Source organism: Hemitrygon akajei, chromosome 3 (genome assembly GCF_048418815.1).
Source record: "Hemitrygon akajei chromosome 3, sHemAka1.3, whole genome shotgun sequence".
Lineage (NCBI taxonomy): Eukaryota > Metazoa > Chordata > Chondrichthyes > Myliobatiformes > Dasyatidae > Hemitrygon > Hemitrygon akajei.
The window spans coordinates 113,553,149-113,573,856 of record NC_133126.1 but is presented as its reverse complement, the minus strand read 5'-3'; the positions used below and the strand labels follow the sequence as shown (position 1 = coordinate 113,573,856).

General features: G+C 52.0%; 2 protein-coding genes across 5 annotated transcripts in view; one reads left to right on the top strand and one right to left on the bottom strand.

The window, feature by feature from the left end:
* LOC140725312 (LIM and senescent cell antigen-like-containing domain protein 1) overlaps nt 1-20,708 on the top strand; it is a 198,490-nt gene that overhangs the window by 112,028 nt on the left and 65,754 nt on the right. The gene's annotated exons all lie outside the window — the stretch shown is intronic.
* Nucleotides 13,242-20,708, bottom strand: part of gpr17 (G protein-coupled receptor 17) — a 37,717-nt gene continuing 30,250 nt past the window's right edge. For all 3 annotated transcript variants that reach the window (XM_073040622.1, XM_073040623.1, XM_073040621.1), the window contains one exon: nt 13,242-15,557. In XM_073040622.1, the coding sequence (XP_072896723.1) occupies nt 14,504-15,502 (999 nt within the window). In that variant the 5' untranslated portion in view covers nt 15,503-15,557 and the 3' untranslated portion in view covers nt 13,242-14,503. The remainder of the gene's footprint in view (nt 15,558-20,708) is intronic.

Sequence of the window (20,708 nt, the reverse complement as noted above, 5' to 3'; positions counted from 1 at the left end):
TTGGGGAGGGCTGTGATGGTGTGATGGAGTGTGGGTGTATGTTTAGGGGAGGGGTGTGATGGAGTGTAGGTGTAGGGTGTTGGGGAGGGGTGTGATGGAGTGTAGGTGTAGGGTGTTGGGGAGGGGTGTGATGGAGTGTTGATGTAGGTGTTGGGCTGGATAGAGTGTTGGTATAGGGAATTTGGGAGGGCTGTGATGGAGTGTGGGTGTATGTTTAGGGGCGAGGTGTGATGGAGTGTAGGTGTAGTGTTGGGCTGGATAGAGCGTTGGTATAGGGAGTTAGGGAGGGCTGTGATGGTGTGATGGAGTGTGGGTGTATGTTTAGGGGAGGGGTGTGATGGAGTGTAGGTGTAGGTGTTGGGCTGGATAGAGTGTTGGTATACGGAGCTGGGGAGGGCTGTGATGGTGTGATGGAGTGTAGGTGTAGGGTGTTGGGGAGGGGTGTGATTGAGTTTTGATGTAGGTGTTGGGCTGGATAGAGTGTTGGTATAGTGAGTTTGGGAGGGCTGTTATGGTGTGATGGAGTGTGGGTGTATGTTTAGGGGAGGGGTGTGATGGAGTGTAGGTGTAGGGTGTTGGGGAGGGGTGTGATGGAGTGTTGATGTAGGTGTTGGGCTGGATAGAGTGTTGGTATAGGGAGTTGGGGAGGGCTGTGATGGTGTGATGGAGTGTGGGTGTATGTTTAGGGGAGGGGTGTGATGGAGTGTAGGTGTAGGTGTTGGGCTGGATAGAGTGTTGGTATAGTGAGTTTGGGAGGGCTGTGATGGTGTGATGGAGTGTGGGTGTATGTTTAGGGGAGGGGTGTGATGGAGTGTAGGTGTTGGTGTTGGGCTGGATAGAGTGTTGGTATAGGGAGCTGGGGAGGGCTGTGATGGTTTGGGAGTGTAGGTGTAGGGTGTTGGGGAGGGGTGTGATGGAGTGTAGGTGTAGGGTGTTGGGGAGGGGTGTGATGGAGTTTTGGTGTAGGTGTTGGGCTGGATAGAGTGTTGGTATAGGGAGTTGGGGAGGGCTGTGATGGTGTGATGGAGTGTGGGTGTATGTTTAGGGGAGGGGTGTGATGGAGTGTAGGTGTTGGTGTTGGGCTGGATAGAGTGTTGGTATAGGGAGTTGGGGAGGGGCATGATGGTGTGTTGGTGTACGGTGTAGGGTTGGGTTGTGATGTAGTGTTGGTGTAGGGTGTTGGAGAGGGGTGTGATGGTGTTGGTGTAGGGTGTTGGGGAGTGGCATGATGGTGTGTTGGTGTATGGTGTTGGGTTGGGTTGTGATGGAGTGTTGGTGTAGGGTGTTGGAGAGGGGTGTGATGGTGTTGGTGAAGGGTGTTGCGGAGGGGCATGATGGTGTGTTGGTGTACAGTGTTGGGTTGGGTTCTGATGGAGTGTTGGTGTAGGGTGTTGGAGAGGGGTGTGATGGTGTTGGTGTAGGGTGTTGGGGAGGGTCATGATGGTGTGTTGGTGTACGGTGTTGGGTTGGGTTGTGATGGATTGATGGTGTAGGGTATTGGGGAGGGGTGTGATGGTGTTGGTGTAGGTTGTTGGGGAGGGGTGTGATGGTGTTGGTGTAGGGTGTAAGGGAGGGGCATGATGGTATGTTGGTGTACGGTGTTGGGTTGGGTTATGATGGAGTGTTGGTGTAGGGTGTTGGGGAGGGGTGTGATGGCGTGTTGGTGTACGGTGTTGGGTTGTGTTGTGATGGAGTGTTGGTGTAGGGTGTTGGAGAGGGGTGTGATGGTGTTGGTGTAGGGTGTTGGGGAGGGGTGTGATGGCGTGTTGGTGTACGGTGTTGGGTTGGGTTGTGATGGAGTGTTGGTGTAGGGTGTTGGGGAGGGTGTGATGGTGTGTTGCTGTTCGGTGTTGGGTTCGGTTGTGATGGAGTGTTGGTGTAGGGTGTTGGGTTGGATTGTGATGGAGTGTTGGTGTAGGGGGTTGGGTTGGGTTGTGATGGAGTGTTGGTGTAGTGTGTTGGGGAGGGGTGTGATGGAGTGTTGGTGTAGGGTGATGGGTTGGGTTGTGATGCAGTGTTATTGTAGGGTGTTGGAGAGGGGTGTGATGGTGTTGGTGTAGGGTGTTGGGGAGGGGTGTGATTGCGTGTTGGTGTACGGTGTTGGGTTGGGTTGTGATGGAGTGTAGGTGTAGGGTGTTGGGGAGGGGTGTGATGGAGTTTTGGTGTAGGTGTTGGGCTGGATAGAGTGTTGGTATAGGGAGTTGGGGAGGGCTGTGATGGTGTGATGGAGTGTGGGTGTATGTTTAGGGGAGGGGTGTGATGGAGTGTAGGTCTAGGTGTTGGGCTGGATAGAGTGTTGGTATAGGGAAATCGGGAGGTCTGTGATGGTGTGATGGAGTGTGGTGTATGTTTAGGGGAGGGGTGTGATGGAGTGTAGGTGTAGGGTGTTGGGGAGGGGTGTGATGGAGTTTTGGTGTAGGTGTTGGGCTGGATAGAGTGTTGGTATAGGGAGTTCGGGAGGGCTGTGATGGTGTGATGGAGTGTGGGTGTATGTTTAGGGGAGGGGTGTGATGGAGTGTAGGTGTTGGTGTTGGGCTGGATAGAGTGTTGGTATAGGGAGTTGGGGAGGGCTGTGATGGTGTGATGGATTGTGGGTGTATGTTTAGGGGCGAGGTGTGATGGAGTGTAGGTGTAGTGTTGGGCTGGATAGAGTGTTGGTATAGGGAATTCGGGAGGGCTGTGATGGTGTGATGGAGTGTGGTGTATGTTTAGGGGAGGGGTGTGATGGAGTGTAGGTGTAGGGAGTTGGGGAGGGCTGTGATGGTGTGATGGAGTGTGGGTGTATGTTTAGGGGAGGGGTGTGATGGAGTGTAGGTCTAGGTGTTGGGCTGGATAGAGTGTTGGTATAGGGAGCTGGGGATGGCTGTGATGGTGTGATGGAGTGTAGGTGTAGGGTGTTGGGGAGGGGTGTGATGGAGTGTAGGTGTAGGGTGTTGGGGAGGGGTGTGATGGAGTTTTGGTGTAGGTGTTGGGCTGGATAGAGTGTTGGTATTGGGAGTTGGGGAGGGCTGTGATGGTGTGATGGAGTGTGGGTGTATGTTTAGGGGAGGGGTGTGATGGAGTGTAGGTGTAGGGTGTTGGGGAGGGGTGTGATGGAGTTTTGGTGTAGGTGTTGGGCTGGATAGAGTGTTGGTATAGGGAGTTGGGGAGGGCTGTGATGGTGTGATGGAGTGTGGGTGTATGTTTAGGGGAGGGGTGTGATGGAGTGTAGGTGTAGGGTGTTGGGGAGGGGTGTGATGGAGTGTAGGTGTAGGGTGTTGGGGAGGGGTGTGATGGAGTGTTGATGTAGGTGTTGGGCTGGATAGAGTGTTGGTATAGGGAATTCGGGAGGGCTGTGATGGTGTGATGGAGTGTGGGTGTATGTTTAGGGGCGAGGTGTGATGGAGTGTAGGTGTAGTGTTGGGCTGGATAGAGTGTTGGTATAGGGAGTTAGGGAGGGCTGTGATGGTGTGATGGAGTGTGGGTGTATGTTTAGGGGAGGGGTGTGATGGAGTGTAGGTGTAGGTGTTGGGCTGGATACAGTGTTGGTATAGGGAGCTGGGGAGGGCTGTGATGGTGTGATGGAGTGTAGGTGTAGGGTGTTGGGGAGGGGTGTGATGGAGTGTTGATGTAGGTGTTGGGCTGGATAGAATGTTGGTATAGGGAATTCGGGAGGGCTGTGATGGTGTGATGGAGTGTGGGTGTATGTTTAGGGGCGAGGTGTGATGGAGTGCAGGTGTAGTGTTGGGCTGGATAGAGTGTTGGTATAGGGAGTTAGGGAGGGCTGTGATGGTGTGATGGAGTGTGGGTGTATGTTTAGGGGAGGGGTGTGATGGAGTGTAGGTGTAGGTGTTGGGCTGGATAGAGTGTTGGTATAGGGAGTTAGGGAGGGCTGTGATGGTGTGATGGAGTGTGGGTGTATGTTTAGGGGAGGGGTGTGATGGAGTGTAGGTGTAGGTGTTGGACTGGATAGAGTGCTGGTATAGGGAGTTGGGTAGGGCTGTGATGGTGTGATGGAGTGTGGGTGTATGTTTAGGGGAGGGGTGTGATGGTGTGTAGGTGTAGGTGTTGGGCTGGATAGAGTGTTGGTATAGGGAGTTGGGTAGGGCTGTGATGGTGTGATGGAGTGTAGGTGTAGGGTGTTGGGGAGGGGTGTGATGGAGTGTAGGTGTAGGTGTTGGGCTGGATAGAGTGTTGGTATATGGAGTTAGGGAGGGCTGTGATGGTGTGATGGAGTGTGGGTGTATGTTTAGGGGAGGGGTGTGATTGAGTTTTGGTGTAGGTGTTGGGCTGGAAAGAGTGTTGGTATAGGGAGTTGGGGAGGGCTGTGATGGTGTGATAGAGTGTGGGTGTATGTTTAGGGGAGGGGTGTGATGGAGTGTAGGTGTCGGGTGTTGGGGGAGGGGTGTGATGGAGTGTTGATGTAGGTGTTGGGCTGGATAGAGTGTTGGTATAGGGAGTTGGGGAGGGCTGTGATGGTGTGATGGAGTGTGGGTGTATGTTTAGGGGAGGGGTGTGATGGAGTGTAGGTGTAGGTGTTGGGCTGGATAGAGTGTTGGTATAGTGAGTTCGGGAGGGCTGTGATGGTGTGATGGAGTGTGGGTGTATGTTTAGGGGAGGGGTGTGATGGAGTGTAGGTGTAGGGTGTTGGGGAGGGATGTGATGGAGTGTTGATGTAGGTGTTGGGCTGGATAGAGTGTTGGTATAGGGAGTTGGGGAGGGCTGTGATGGTGTGATGGAGTGTGGGTGTATGTTTAGGGGAGGGGTGTGATGGAGTGTAGGTGTAGGTGTTGGGGAGGGATGTGATGGTGTGATGGAGTGTGGGTGTATGTTTAGGGGAGGGGTGTGATGGAGTGTAGGTGTAGGTGTTGGGCTGGATAGAGTGTTGGTATAGTGAGTTCGGGAGGGCTGTGATGGTGTGATGGAGTGTGGGTGTATGTTTAGGGGAGGGGTGTGATGGAGTGTAGGTGTAGGGTGTTGGGGAGGGGTGTGATGGAGTTTTGGTGTAGGTGTTGGGCTGGATAGAGTGTTGGTATAGGGAGTTGGGGAGGGCTGTGATGGTGTGATGGAGTGTGGGTGTATGTTTAGTGGAGGGGTGTGATGGAGTGTAGGTGTAGGGTGTTGGGGAGGGGTGTGATGGAGTTTTGGTGTAGGTGTTGGGCTGGATAGAGTGTTGGTATAGGGAGTTGGGGAGGTCTGTGATGGTGTGATGGAGTGTGGGTGTATGTTTAGGGGAGGGGTGTGATGGAGTGTAGGTGTAGGTGTTGGGCTGGATAGAGTGTTGGTATAGGGAGTTGGGGAGGGCTGTGATGGTGTGATGGAGTGTAGGTGTAGGTTGTTGGGGAGGGGTGTGATGGAGTGTAGGTGTAGTGTTGGGCTGGATAGAGTGTTGGTATAGGGAGTTCGGGAGGGCTGTGATGGTGTGATGGAGTGTGGGTGTATGTTTAGGGGAGGGGTGTGATGGAGTGTAGGTGTTGGTGTTGGGCTGGATAGAGTGTTGGTATAGGGAGTTCGGGAGGGCTGTGATGGTGTGATGGATTGTGGGTGTATGTTTAGGGGCGAGGTGTGATGGAGTGTAGGTGTAGTGTTGGGCTGGATAGAGTGTTGGTATAGGGAGTTCGGGAGGGCTGTGATGGTGTGATGGAGTGTGGGTGTATGTTTAGGGGAGGGGTGTGATGGAGTGTAGGTGTTGGTGTTGGGCTGGGTAGAGTGTTGGTATAGGGAGTTCGGGAGGGCTGTGATGGTGTGATGGAGTGTAGTTGTAGGGTGTTGGGGAGGGGTGTGATGGAGTGTAGGTGTAGGTGTTGGGCTGGATAGAGTGTTGGTATAGGGAATTCGGGAGGGCTGTGATGGTGTGATGGAGTGTGGGTGTATGTTTAGGGGCGGGGTGTGATGGAGTGTAGGTGTAGGTGTTGGGCTGGATAGAGTGTTGGTATAGGGAGCTGGGGAGGGCTGTGATGGTGTGATGGAGTGTAGGTGTAGGGTGTTGGGGAGGGGTGTGATGGAGTGTAGGTGTAGGTGTTGGGCTGGATAGAGTGTTGGTATATGGAGTTAGGGAGGGCTGTGATGGTGTGATGGAGTGTGGGTGTATGTTTAGGGGAGGGGTGTGATTGAGTTTTGGTGTAGGTGTTGGGCTGGAAAGAGTGTTGGTATAGGGAGTTGGGGAGGGCTGTGATGGTGTGATGGAGTGTGGGTGTATGTTTAGGGGAGGGGTGTGATGGAGTGTAGGTTTCGGGTGTTGGGGAGGGGTGTGATGGAGTGTTGATGTAGGTGTTGGGCTGGATAGAGTGTTGGTATAGGGAGTTGGGGAGGGCTGTGATGGTGTGATGGAGTGTGGGTGTATGTTTAGGGGAGGGGTGTGATGGAGTGTAGGTGTAGGTGTTGGGCTGGATAGAGTGTTGGTATAGTGAGTTCGGGAGGGCTGTGATGGTGTGATGGAGTGTGGGTGTATGTTTAGGGGAGGGGTGTGATGGAGTGTAGGTGTAGGGTGTTGGGGAGGGATGTGATGGAGTGTTGATGTAGGTGTTGGGCTGGATAGAGTGTTGGTATAGGGAGTTGGGGAGGGCTGTGATGGTGTGATGGAGTGTGGGTGTATGTTTAGGGGAGGGGTGTGATGGAGTGTAGGTGTAGGTGTTGGGGAGGGATGTGATGGTGTGATGGAGTGTGGGTGTATGTTTAGGGGAGGGGTGTGATGGAGTGTAGGTGTAGGTGTTGGGCTGGATAGAGTGTTGGTATAGTGAGTTCGGGAGGGCTGTGATGGTGTGATGGAGTGTGGGTGTATGTTTAGGGGAGGGGTGTGATGGAGTGTAGGTGTAGGGTGTTGGGGAGGGGTGTGATGGAGTTTTGGTGTAGGTGTTGGGCTGGATAGAGTGTTGGTATAGGGAGTTGGGGAGGGCTGTGATGGTGTGATGGAGTGTGGGTGTATGTTTAGTGGAGGGGTGTGATGGAGTGTAGGTGTAGGGTGTTGGGGAGGGGTGTGATAGAGTTTTGGTGTAGGTGTTGGGCTGGATAGAGTGTTGGTATAGGGAGTTGGGGAGGTCTGTGATGGTGTGATGGAGTGTGGGTGTATGTTTAGGGGAGGGGTGTGATGGAGTGTAGGTGTAGGTGTTGGGCTGGATAGAGTGTTGGTATAGGGAGTTGGGGAGGGCTGTGATGGTGTGATGGAGTGTAGGTGTAGGTTGTTGGGGAGGGGTGTGATGGAGTGTAGGTGTAGTGTTGGGCTGGATAGAGTGTTGGTATAGGGAGTTCGGGAGGGCTGTGATGGTGTGATGGAGTGTGGGTGTATGTTTAGGGGAGGGGTGTGATGGAGTGTAGGTGTTGGTGTTGGGCTGGATAGAGTGTTGGTATAGGGAGTTCGGGAGGGCTGTGATGGTGTGATGGAGTGTGGGTGTATGTTTAGGGGAGGGGTGTGATGGAGTGTAGGTGTTGGTGTTGGGCTGGATAGAGTGTTGGTATAGGGAGTTGGGGAGGGCTGTGATGGTGTGATGGATTGTGGGTGTATGTTTAGGGGCGAGGTGTGATGGAGTGTAGGTGTAGTGTTGGGCTGGATAGAGTGTTGGTATAGGGAGTTCGGGAGGGCTGTGATGGTGTGATGGAGTGTGGGTGTATGTTTAGGGGAGGGGTGTGATGGAGTGTAGGTGTTGGTGTTGGGCTGGATAGAGTGTTGGTATAGGGAGTTCGGGAGGGCTGTGATGGTGTGATGGAGTGTAGGTGTAGGTGTTGGGGAGGGATGTGATGGTGTGATGGAGTGTGGGTGTATGTTTAGGGGAGGGGTGTGATGGAGTGTAGGTGTAGGTGTTGGGCTGGATAGAGTGTTGGTATAGTGAGTTCGGGAGGGCTGTGATGGTGTGATGGAGTGTGGGTGTATGTTTAGGGGAGGGGTGTGATGGAGTGTAGGTGTAGGGTGTTGGGGAGGGGTGTGATGGAGTTTTGGTGTAGGTGTTGGGCTGGATAGAGTGTTGGTATAGGGAGTTGGGGAGGGCTGTGATGGTGTGATGGAGTGTGGGTGTATGTTTAGTGGAGGGGTGTGATGGAGTGTAGGTGTAGGGTGTTGGGGAGGGGTGTGATGGAGTTTTGGTGTAGGTGTTGGGCTGGATAGAGTGTTGGTATAGGGAGTTGGGGAGGTCTGTGATGGTGTGATGGAGTGTGGGTGTATGTTTAGGGGAGGGGTGTGATGGAGTGTAGGTGTAGGTGTTGGGCTGGATAGAGTGTTGGTATAGGGAGTTGGGGAGGGCTGTGATGGTGTGATGGAGTGTAGGTGTAGGTTGTTGGGGAGGGGTGTGATGGAGTGTAGGTGTAGTGTTGGGCTGGATAGAGTGTTGGTATAGGGAGTTCGGGAGGGCTGTGATGGTGTGATGGAGTGTGGGTGTATGTTTAGGGGAGGGGTGTGATGGAGTGTAGGTGTTGGTGTTGGGCTGGATAGAGTGTTGGTATAGGGAGTTCGGGAGGGCTGTGATGGTGTGATGGAGTGTGGGTGTATGTTTAGGGGAGGGGTGTGATGGAGTGTAGGTGTAGGGTGTTGGGGAGTGGTGTGATGGAGTGTAGGTGTAGGTGTTGGGCTGGATAGAGTGTTGGTATAGGGAGTTCGGGAGGGCTGTGATGGTGTGATGGAGTGTAGGTGTATGTTTAGGGGAGGGGTGTGATGGAGTGTAGGTGTAGGTGTTGGGCTGGATAGAGTGTTGGTATATGGAGTTGGGGAGGGCTGTGATGGTGTGATGGAGTGTGGGTGTATGTTTAGGGGAGGGGTGTCATGGAGTGTAGTTGTAGGGTTTTGTGGAGGGGTGTGATGGAGTGTAGGTGTATGTGTTGGGCTGGATAGAGTGTTGGTATAGGGAGTTGGGAAGCGTTGTGATGGTGTGTTGGAGTGTAGGTGTAGGGTGTTGGGGAGGAGTGTTGGTACACTGTTGGAGGAGGTTGTTGGGGAGGGTTGATTTGGAGTGTTGGAGGGGTAAAGGATTGTAGGTTTCAGCTGTTTTGGGGAGGGGTGTGATAGTAGGTTGTGGGTAGTTTGGGAGGGGTATGTTGCAGTGTTGGTGTGTCGTTTTGGGGTGAATGTGGAGTGTAGGTGTAGGCTGTAGGGGAGGGGTATGATAGCATGTTGTGGGTACTTTGGGAGGGGTGTGCTGCAGTGTTGGTGTGGGGTGTTGAGGAGGCGTGTGATGTATTGGTGTAGGGTGTTGGGGAGGGGAATGATGGAGTGTAGGTGTAGGGTGTTGGGGATGGGTGTGTTGCAGTGATGCTGTGGGGTGTTGGGTTGGGTTGTGATGGTGTGTTGGTGTAGGGTGTTGGGGAGGGGTGTGATGGTGTTGGTGTAGGGTGATGGGGAGGGGTGTGATGGTGTGTTTGTGTAGGGTGTTGGGTTGGGTTGTGATGGAGTGTAGGTGTAGGGTGTTGGGGAGGGGTGTGATGGAGTTTTGGTGTAGGTGTTGGGCTGGATAGAGTGTTGGTATAGGGAGTTGGGGAGGGCTGTGATGGTGTGATGGAGTGTGGGTGTATGTTTAGGGGAGGGGTGTGATGGAGTGTAGGTGTAGGTGTTGGGCTGGATAGAGTGTTGGTATAGGGAGCTGGGGAGGGCTGTGATGGTGTGATGGAGTGTAGGAGTAGGGTGTTGGGGAGGGGTGTGATGGAGTGTTGATGTAGGTGTTGGGCTGGATAGAGTGTTGGTATAGGGAATTCGGGAGGGCTGTGATGGTGTGATGGAGTGTGGGTGTATGTTTAGGGGCGAGGTGTGATGGAGTGTAGGTGTAGTGTTGGGCTGGATAGAGTGTTGGTATAGGGAGTTAGGGAGGGCTGTGATGGTGTGATGGAGTGTGGGTGTATGTTTAGGGGAGGGGTGTGATGGAGTGTAGGTGTTGGTGTTGGGCTGGATAGAGTGTTGGTATAGGGAGTTGGGGAGGGCTGTGATGGTGTGATGGAGTGTAGGTGTAGGGTGTTGGAGAGGGGTGTGATGGAGTGTAGGTGTAGGTGTTGGGCTGGATAGAGTGTTGGTATAGGGAATTCGGGAGGGCTGTGATGGTGTGATGGAGTGTGGGTGTATGTTTAGGGGAGGGGGTGTGATGGAGTGTAGGTGTAGGTGTTGGGCTGGATAGAGTGTTGGTATAGGGAATTCGGGAGTGCTGTGATGGTGTGATGGAGTGTGGGTGTATGTTTAGGGGAGGGGTGTGATGGAGTGTAGGTGTAGGGTGTTGGGGAGTGGTGTGATGGAGTGTAGGTGTAGGTGTTGGGCTGGATAGAGTGTTGGTATAGGGAGTTCGGGAGGGCTGTGATGGTGTGATGGAGTGTAGGTGTATGTTTAGGGGAGGGGTGTGATGGAGTGTAGGTGTAGGTGTTGGGCTGGATAGAGTGTTGGTATAGGGAGTTGGGGAGGGCTGTGATGGTGTGATGGAGTGTGGGTGTATGTTTAGGGGAGGGGTGTCATGGAGTGTAGTTGTAGGGTTTTGTGGAGGGGTGTGATGGAGTGTAGGTGTATGTGTTGGGCTGGATAGAGTGTTGGTATAGGGAGTTGGGAAGCGTTGTGATGGTGTGTTGGCGTGTAGGTGTTGGGTGTTGGGGAGGAGTGTTGGTACACTGTTGGTGGAGGTTGTTGGGGAGGGTTGATTTGGAGTGTTGGAGGGGTAAAGGATTGTAGGTGTCAGCTGTTTTGGGGAGTGGTGTGATAGTAGGTTGTGGGTAGTTTGGGAGGGGTATGTTGCAGTGTTGATATGTCGTTTTGGTGTGAATGTGGAGTGTAGGTGTAGGCTGTAGGGGAGGGGTATGATAGCATGTTGTGGGTACTTTGGGAGGGGTGTGCTGCAGTGTTGGTGTGGGGTGTTGAGGAGGCGTGTGATGTATTGGTGTAGGGTGTTGGGGAGGGGAATGATGGAGTGTAGGTGTAGGGTGTTAGGGATGGGTGTGTTGCAGTGATGCTGTGGGGTGTTGGGTTGGATTGTGATGGTGTGTTGGTGTAGGGTGTTGGGGAGGGGTGTGATGGTGTTGGTGTAGGGTGATGGGGAGGGGTGTGATGGTGTGTTTGTGTAGGGTGTTGGGTTGGGTTGTGATGGAGTGTAGGTGTAGGGTGTTGGGGAGGGGTGTGATGGTGTGTTGGTGTAGGGTGTTGGGGAGTGGTGTGATGGAATGTGTGTTGGTGTAGGGTGTTGGGGAGGGGTGTGATGGTGTGTTGGTGTAGGGTGTTGGGTTGGGTTGTGATGGTGTGTTGGTGTAGGGTGTTGGGGAGGGGTGTGATGGTGTGTTGGTGGAGGGTGTTGGCGAGTGGTGTGATGGAAAGTTTGTTGTGTAGGGTGTTGGGGAAGGCTCTGGTGCACCGTTGGTGGAGGTTGTTGAGAAGGGTTTATTTGGAGTGTTGGGGTGAATAATTGTAGGTGTAGGGTGTTTTGGGGAGGGGTTTGTTAGTGTGTTGTGGTTAGTTTGGGGGTTGTGTTTTGCTGTATTGGTGAAGGGTGTTGGGGTGGGGAGTGATGGAGTGCTGGTGTAGGGTGTTGTGGAGGGGTGTGATGGAGTATTGGCATAGATTGTTGGGGAGGGATGTAGTGGGGTGTTGGTGTAGGGTGAGTTTGGGAGGGGCTTGATTGAGTGCTGGTCATGTTGTTTTGGGGTGTGTTGAGGAACGTTAGTGGGAGTGTTGGTGTCTGGGTGGGGGTGTTGGGGAGATGGCATGTTGGTGAGGCTGTAAAGGAGCACTGCTGGGGTGTTGCTGTTCTCACGGAGTGCTGGTGAGATGTCCTTTTGAGTTGCTGCATGTTGTACGAAGACTAAACAGCACTGGTGCATTTTAAGCAACGTGAAGTCCAACAAAGACTGTTGTCATCTTCCTCTTTGACCAGTCAAAGGACTGGTGCGCTTCAATGATCCTCATCTCCACCTAGCCAGGGCAGTTACTGGATCCAGTGGTGTGGGCCACACCATTGGACTAACTGGGGAACATTTTCCCAAGTTCCCAGATCCATTGGTCTGTGTGATTTAAGTACCAGTAACTGGATTCAGATCTGAGAAGATTGTCAGTGACCCAAGACCGGCAGGGCTGTTCAGATGGTTCTCCAAACATCTATCAGCTCCAGCCCAGGCCAAGGTGAAAGCTGGGACAGAGAAGCAGAACCATGCTGGATTTAAGGGAACAACCCGTTAATATCAATCTGCTCACGTCAGGACTGACAGCCTGTGATCACAGTCGATAATGCTGCACTGCTGTATGTGGACAGCTGTGTGCAGGTGACTGCATTACTACTAGGTTGAGGACAATTTATGACTGCACTGAGACTGACCGAGGTCTGATGGAGGTGTACAAGATGATCAGAGGCATCGATCGTGGATAGTCAGAGCCTTTCTCCCAGGGTGGAAATGAGGGTTAATTTTAAGGAGATTGGAACAACGTACTGGGGGAATGTCAGAATTATGTTCTTCACACAGAAAGTGGTGGGTATGCTGTTGGGGTGGTGGTGGAGGCAGATACATTAGGGGCATTTAAGAAACTCTTAGATAACTCGTGGATGATAGGAAAATGGAGGGCTGCGTAGGAAGGAAGAGCTAAATTGGTCTTAGAGTAGGTTAGTACGACCAAAGGGCCTGTTCTGTGTTGGACACAACGTTGCTCCGTCGCTAGGTGTAACTATGAGTTTCCCATTATAACACCAAATGGGGCAGCAGTGGTGAAAACAAAGTGTGAAGCAGGACTGTGTGTTAGAGATACCAGATACCTCCTTATATCTGGAACAGAGAGGATTATTCAGAGTGAAGGATAAGTGGGAGGAATTGGAAAGCAGGAGGGTTGAGAAATCTCGCTGGGGGGAGCTTTAGCTGGAGATAGGACAGACCGATGCACGATGGGCGAAAGGGCGTTATTGGGCACTGTACTTGCATATGGCACCACTAGGGGGATCTGTTGAGTTGATTTTATTGTCCAGACTGCTTGCTGAAAGTTGCTGGAAGCCAAGCCCAGAGAAAGAGCCCTTCACTTCCTTGACCGATATAAGGGTGGAGAGAAACCGGGACCCGCGTCTGATAAAACTGAAGGTAGAGATCTGGCCGTGATACAACACGGTGTCCGATCATTTGCTTTGTAAATGCTCTCTTGCCTACTGTCTGTGAGCTGAGATGGAGGGTCATGGATTTTGTGGAGCTATACTTAAGAGACCCCAGCCACAGACCACAGCAGCAGCACAGGCGAGGAATAACCAGCAGACCAGACAGCAGCAGTTCTGACAGGATATAATAGTGTGGATAAGCTGAACGGCGGTGCTTTGTAATATTTAGCAGCATTATGGAGTGCATTATTTTTTAGAAAGAATTGTTTATTTCCGGTCAGGTTTAGTTCACGGCTGTACATGCTCAATGTCTCACCACACTAGCAGATAACATTGAATTGTCCATTAGTTAGAGCAGGTATCCAAGGACGGGGAGATAACCTGTACTGGAGACTCAGAGATCAATGGCAGAGAAATCATAAACAGGTTTCCAGGGATCAGCTTTCTCAGCTGCTCACATCCCATACTGGACCAGAATGTGGAGATGGTTAGGCAGTCATGTGGATCTCGCATTCCTGCCTGGATCTTGTTTTGATTAGTTGCTTCAGTTTTAACGTAAACCATCCAGGTTTAACTTTACAAGTAAAAGATCACTTTGCTCGTGCAACAGTGATGATAGTTCCATCGAGCTGTGCTTGATTTCACTTGAAGAGTCTGTACTACAAGAACTTTGTACCCTCCCACACAGTTTTATTTGGAAATGAGACCAATCCAGAAGAAGATAGCTTCTCTTCCAGGTTTTCCAATCTTCCTGCCTTGGAACTGGCCTCTTTCCGGTTGTTCCAGGGACACATCTTGTAGTCTACTACAGCAATGACGCCTACAGAAAAATTAAATAATCCCCTCACCCACTACCCCACCTGACAGACCTTCCCCACCCACCTCCACACCTGTGGACTAACTCCCCACCCCATAACTACTCTGGAAAAGATAATTACAGCATCACTTTTTAAATGAGTTCATTCCTTCATTTAACTTGTCACGAAATGTCATGGAGACCCAACCTCAGCTGGAGAGAGGGGCACAGGTGAGTCTGCTGTTTTTTTAACTGTTTGTGATGTACCTGAGAGTAGGACGTTTCAGTGGTCAAACCTCCCTCTGAAAATTCAAACATCATCCTGGTTCAGCTCAGGTGTTCACTGCACGATCTCACGTCAGGGGAGTGCGCTGACCGGCTTCACACCAGATACAGCATCACTGGAGTGAGAATGATTGACATCAGACTGACTCGCATCATCTGTCATACTCTCCCAGTCAAATCCACACTACCATTATTCCGAGATTCGTTTTGACAATTAAGTGCTCATGGACACATGATCACCAACCTTGTGTGTGCGCGCACACACACATGCACGCGCACGCACACACACCATGCACGCACGCACGCACGCACACGCACGCACACACACACTCACACACGCACACGCACACGCGCACACGCACGCACACACACACACACGCACACACACATCCCGTCATGGAGAGGGAGCCATCTCTTGCCACCATCACTAAAGCTCAGACTTGCCGCTGAGCGAGCTCTCGTTCGTCTTGGTCTCATGGCTGACAGACTGCGTCCTCTTCCTGCGGCCGCACACGAAGTGGCAGAAGCGCTCGCGGAACTTCTCCCCAACGAAGAAGTAGACCACGGGGTCTAGGCAGCTGTTGAGGCTGGTCAGGCAGGACGTGATGCGGTTACTGAGGGCGATGAGCCTCCTATCCTGGCAGCTGGAGGGGACTGAGCTGGTGGACAGAATGTACAGGTAGCGGTTGATGTGGTAGGGCACAAAGCAGACCAGGAAGATGGTGAGCACCAGGATTATCATCTTTATGGCCTTGTCCTTCAAGTGCCTCTCGATGCGGTTGCCCCTGCGGAGACTGTGGATGATAAGCAGGTAGCAGGTGACCGTGATGACAAATGGGACCACGAAGCCAACCGTTAGGGGCACCAGAGCAAAGCTGGACGTCTTCTCGCGGTACAACTGCAGACACACAGTGGTGGTGTTGCTGCTCTGCAGGGTCTGGGGGGCTCCCAGCATGGGAGCCACCCCCAGAACCACCACCACCCAGAGGACGATGCAGGCAACGTTGGCGTAGAGCGGCTTACGGACACGCATGGACCTGACTGGGTAGACGATGGCCAGGAAGCGGTCGGCACTAATGCAGGTCAGGAAGAAGATGCTGGCGTACATATTGAGATAGAAGAGGAAGCCAGTGATGCGGCAGGGCACCTCTCCGAAAGGCCAGTGGTTCTGGCTCAGGTGGTACACCATCCTCATGGGGAGAATGAGCACATAGGACAGGTCGGCCACGGCCAGGTGCATCAGGTAGATGTTGGTGGTGGTGTTGGTGTGGTTATCACAGGAGAAGACCCACACTGCGAGGATGTTGCCCACGAACGCCAGCACAAACACTACCCCGTAGAAAGAGGAGAAGAACAGGTTCTCTTCGGTGCTCTCCTCAGTGCACTGGGGTCCGCTGGCATTGCTGGGGAGGATGGGGTACGCCATGGTAGTCTTTCCCCGGTCTCAGAGTGTGCGAGTGGCGTGCAGCTTCAGTGAACATCTGGAAAACAAGCAGTGGCTCTATTATCGAATGGTCAATCAGAGACACAATGTACAGGCGCTAGAAATCAGACATTGGAACAGGGAAAGCTGGAAACACCTGGTAGATTAGACAGCATCTGTGGAGAGAGAAGAACAGTTAGTGTTTCGAGTCATAGTCGCCTTGCCAGAATTCAGGGCTCTGTCAATGGATCTATGACCTGAAACATTATTTCTCTCAAGTGTTACTTGACCTGCTATGAATTTCCAGTATTTTGTTTTGTCTTTTTACATCTCTGCAGCTGCATAAGGTTGGGATTTTGGGAGCACAAAACTTGATCACAAACTCAGTCATCTTTGTCCAGTTTCAAAATCCTGTGGCAATCATTGCTTTTTATCCTTTCGCTTATTGAATACACGGTCCAATGCAACATTGTAATCATTTACAAACTGCCTAGCGTGTCTTTTCAGCTTTCATTACAAACTACTTAATCTGTGTTTTCGCTTCTAATAAAAGGCAGCTGATGCGAAATTTTGATTCTCGTACCGTCTCTACAGACGCTGTTTGATCTGTTCACCAATACATGTCTCTGTCTTTTCAGTTTGTTACACCTTCAGTTTGTTACAGACTGCATGAATTGTCGGAGCGCATTGCAAACTGCTGACTGTGCGTTCACATTAACCCTTTACAAACCATTACAAACTGGCGACTGCCTTCACCGCCCATTACAATCTGCTCACTGTGAATCCAGAGGGTCTCAATGCAAACTGTTACTGTAACTGTGCACTTGTGTTGGCGCATCTTTTTAGGGTTAGTGGCAAACTTTGTGCAATATGTAAATTGTTCCCTGAGGGATAGATGCACACGAACTGTACAAACCAAAACAAAGAAAAAATAGCTGTCAGTGCATTTGGCTTCTGTAATGAATGTAGCCTGCAGCAATGCATGCAGGTCTGAATATTCAGTGCTGCCAATGGCAACAGATGTTCAGTAATAACACTTGAGTGCAGTAATAAATGTGATCAGTTATCTTAGCAACTTGTTATAAGAAACTTAGAGATGTAAAGATGACTACAGTATAGAAAGTCATCAGGGAACACAACACAATTTTAACTTGATAGGTTTTGCATGCTTCCCAAAAGTTATGGACTAAATGTCTGTACACAAACATGCATAGCCTCTTGTTCTACCTTGTTGAAGATGATTGTTAAGTGTCCCTCTACTTTAACGCACCCCCAACACATACCTAGCTGCCTGAAACAACCAATGTGACCTGTACAGATACATGTAATCTGTGATAGTGAATGTGTGGTGAAAGAAACCCGTGATAATAAATGAATGTGTAGTTGTGACTGTGGTGTACAATGGACCCAGCTGCGGCAGTGAGAGCAGGATAGAGTCGTGAGTGTAACTACAGGGACAACATTGTGTCGAATGGAGTGTGGCCAGTGCAGTGCCACTACCTGACAGTCCTGCAAGTACTGTGCAGTCAGCGTACAGTAACAGGATCACGTGGAGATACGAAAACAAAACCAAGCCTTTGACCCACTGACCTTCAACCGCCCACTTCAACTTTCCCCACATTCCTATCAACTGCCACCCCCCGATTTACTTTCTCTGTAACTGTAACACTACTCTGCATTCTTGTTACAGCTTTCCCTCAATGCACTGTTGGAATGAATGGACAGTGTGCAAGACAAGTTTTCAACATACTTCAGTACAACAGTAAGCCTACTTTTTAGATTTCACCTCTCACCTACACACTAGGCACAAAGCACTGTCACATGCTCCGTCAATCTACCAGCTCACAGGGTGAGGGAGGAAATTACAGCACCCAGGGGGAAGCCATGCTGTCACAGGGAGAACGTGCAAACGCCACACAGACAGCACCCAGGGGGAAGCCATGCTGTCACAGGGAGAACGTGCAAACGCCACACAGACAGCACCCAGGGGGAAGCCATGCTGTCACAGGGAGAACGTGCAAACGCCACACAGACAGCACCCAGGGGGAAGCCATGCTGTCACAGGGAGAACGTGCAAACGCCACACAGACAGCACCCAGGGGGAAGCCATGCTGTCACAGGGAGAACGTGCAAACGCCACACAGACAGCACCCAGGGTCAGGATTACTGCCAGCTTGGTGGGGCGGAGGATCTGCCCCCCTGCTCCACTGGTGTGTGGGAGATTCCTGTCTGTCATTTACAATGAGTGAATGAGACACAAGCTTTAGGAGACATCCATAGAATTAACTCCCGTTGAAAGCTAAAAGAATTAGTTATAAAGATGTGAGGGAGACAGTGAACTAGAACTGCAATACGATTTTTGGGGTCTCTGTATTGGTTGCCTCTATGGGACCTGATGTCTTTGTTGTTCAGATGGTGGAGTGGGTGCAATATCCAAACAGCTTTATCCTGGCTCTCCCTCAGCTCCAGAGGGGTGACCAGCCCTGTCACCCACACCAGGGGGGCTCTGTCTTTATTGCCTCACCCCTGCAGGTGGGCGCACGTCAGGAAGGGGGATTTGGTGGTGGGTGCCTCAGCTCCAGAGGGGTGACCAGCCCTGTCACCCACACCAGGGGGGCTCTGTCTTTATTGCCTCACCCCTGCAGGTGGGCGCACGTCAGGAAGGGGGATTTAGTGGTGGGTGCCTCAGCTCCAGAGGGGTGACCAGCCCTGTCACCCACACCAGGGGGGCTCTGTCTTTATTGCCTCACCCCTGCAGGTGGGCGCACGTCAGGAAGGGGGATTTGGTGGTGGGTGCCTCAGCCACCACCTTCCCTGCACGTCGAAACCACTTTGGCCACGTGCCTGCGGAGGAGTTCCATGAAGAGAATCAAACCAAGGAGGAGACAGTGCAAACGGTGAGATGTTCAGAGCAAACACAAGGTAGGCAGGGAAATGAGTGGCGGTGCTTTGACTTTCAACAGAGCTCCAACTGTTAGAGACACAGAACGAGAAGGAAAGCAGGAGGCCGGGGAGACACACATGGTGACTGCAAGTTTAACAAAGAGTACGGGAGGAGGAACAAGTGGCTCTGTAGTTCCCAGTGCGCCGCTGAACCCTCTGCTGACTTACTCCACACTGGAAAGGATTTGGTTACCAGAGATAGAAGCTGTTACGTTAAAAAGAATTTAAGGAATGCTTTTCTGAAAGCAGCAGGAACCCTCCTTCATCCTCCTTTGACCAGCAGTTTGCAAACAGGGGCAGACCAGAGCTGAGCTCATATCGACTCCTGGGGGTGTTTGCTGATACCCGGTATGAGGCTATCTTCAAAGGGACTTGCAGAGACTCGGGGGGATTCTGCAGCAACCAGGGATCATCTGACACAAAGCAGCTTCTTACACCAGAATCAGACAGGCTGTTGGAGAAAGCCCAGCTGTATCCCTCTGACACTCCCATCCCTTTCTGCTGCTAAATTGTCTCTCTCTTGCTGCCATTTGTCTTTCCTCCCTCTTCCCTCTTCATACTTTTTGTTTTGGATCTTATTATGCTCCCCAATTCTCCCAGGCCTATTTATCCCATCGAGACTAGGCAGCTCACAGAGAAATCCCATTCCTCCACTCTTTCCCTGAAATCTATTCTCCACACAAGCCCATCAACACCCCAGAATCACTCACGTATACTTTAGGGGAAGTTTACAACTGCCAATCTGCACGTCTCTGGACTGTGGGAGGGAATTGGATCAGCTGGAGGAAACCCCTCACCATCTCAGGCAGAGTGCGTAAACTCCACAGCACCTCCCTCCCTCAGCTCTTCCCTCTGCCAGTGTCCTCATCATTCCCCTCTCTCTCTCCTCCCTGACCCCTCCGTTAGTGTTCAATGGTTTCCTTTCTTCTGGAGCCTGAGAGCGGTGGGAGGGGAGGTTGCAGGGTGGGGGGGGGAGGAGAGCTCGTTGCTGGAGCTGAGGATGAAGAGAGATGCAGCAGAAACACGGTGGGGGTGGGGGCTGCTTTGGGAACCGCTCTTGAACAGTCTTTTACTCACCCTAACAGGTGCCCCACTCGTGCTCCCCAGCTTGCACCATCCTGTTGTTCCCACAGATTTGCATGTGAGCAGCCAAAAGGAAAGGAAGAAATATTGAAGGAGAGAGAGAGAATGAGAGAGGAGAGAGAGAGTGAGAGAGGAGAGAGAGAGTGAGAGGGGAGAGAGGGGGGAGAGAGAGAGAGGAGAGAGGAGAGAGAGAGTGAGAGAGGAGAGAGAGTGAGAGGGGAGAGAGAGAGTGAGAGGGGAGAGAGGGGGAGAGAGGAGAGAGGGAGAGAGAGAGAGGAGGGAGAGAAAGAGGAGGGAGAGAGAGAGGAGAGAGAGAGGGGAGAGAGTGAGAGAGGAGAGAGGGGAGAGAGTGACAGAGGGGAAAGAGAGAGAGGAGAGAGAGGGGAGAGGGAGAGAGAGAGAGGGAGGGAGGGAGAGAGAGAGGGAGGGAGGAAGAGGGAGAGGGGAGAGGGAGAGAGAAAATGAATTTCAGAGACTGAGGGAGACAAAGAAGCCCAACTCATCCCTCACACCAAGGGCATTCCAACCCCCACCATTCTAACCTTCAACATCATGGGCTCTTTGTTATTCAATCCCACCTAAAGTCTCCCGATGCACCCTCCCAATAGCCCCTACCTCCCTCCACACGATGCTGCCTTTCAATCAATGGGTTCACCACCTCTTCCCCAAGGTCAGCTGGCTTTTCCTTCTTCCCTCTGTCCTCTCTTCCCACTGGGCTTCTGACTACACCTTTCCCTCTGCTATTTTCCACCCTGGCTTCTTGTCCCACCCTCCTCTCTAAAGCTTTATCTGCATGAACATTCGCTTATCTTTGGACTCTCCCGCCCCCTCCTGACCTGTCCGCTTTGTTTCCCCTTCTCTGCAATCCTTTGCTCCTCCCTCTCTCCCCTCCATTATTTCTTCCTCTCGTTTTGCCTGCTCTCAGTCTCATTCCTCCATTCTTTCTGCTCTCCTTCTCCAATTCTTTTCTCCCTCCCTTTCGTACTCTCTCACTCTTTCCCTCTCTATCTCCTGACCTTCTCCACCCGCTCTGCCTCTCACTCTTCCCTCTCTACTCCTCTCCCCCTCTCTCTATCTCTTACCAGCTCTCTCGCCCAGCCCCTTTCCGCTTCTTTTTCTTTATCCTCTACCCCTTGTCGACAATTCCCAGATATTCTTATTCCTGGTTGTTTCCCCGGCCCGC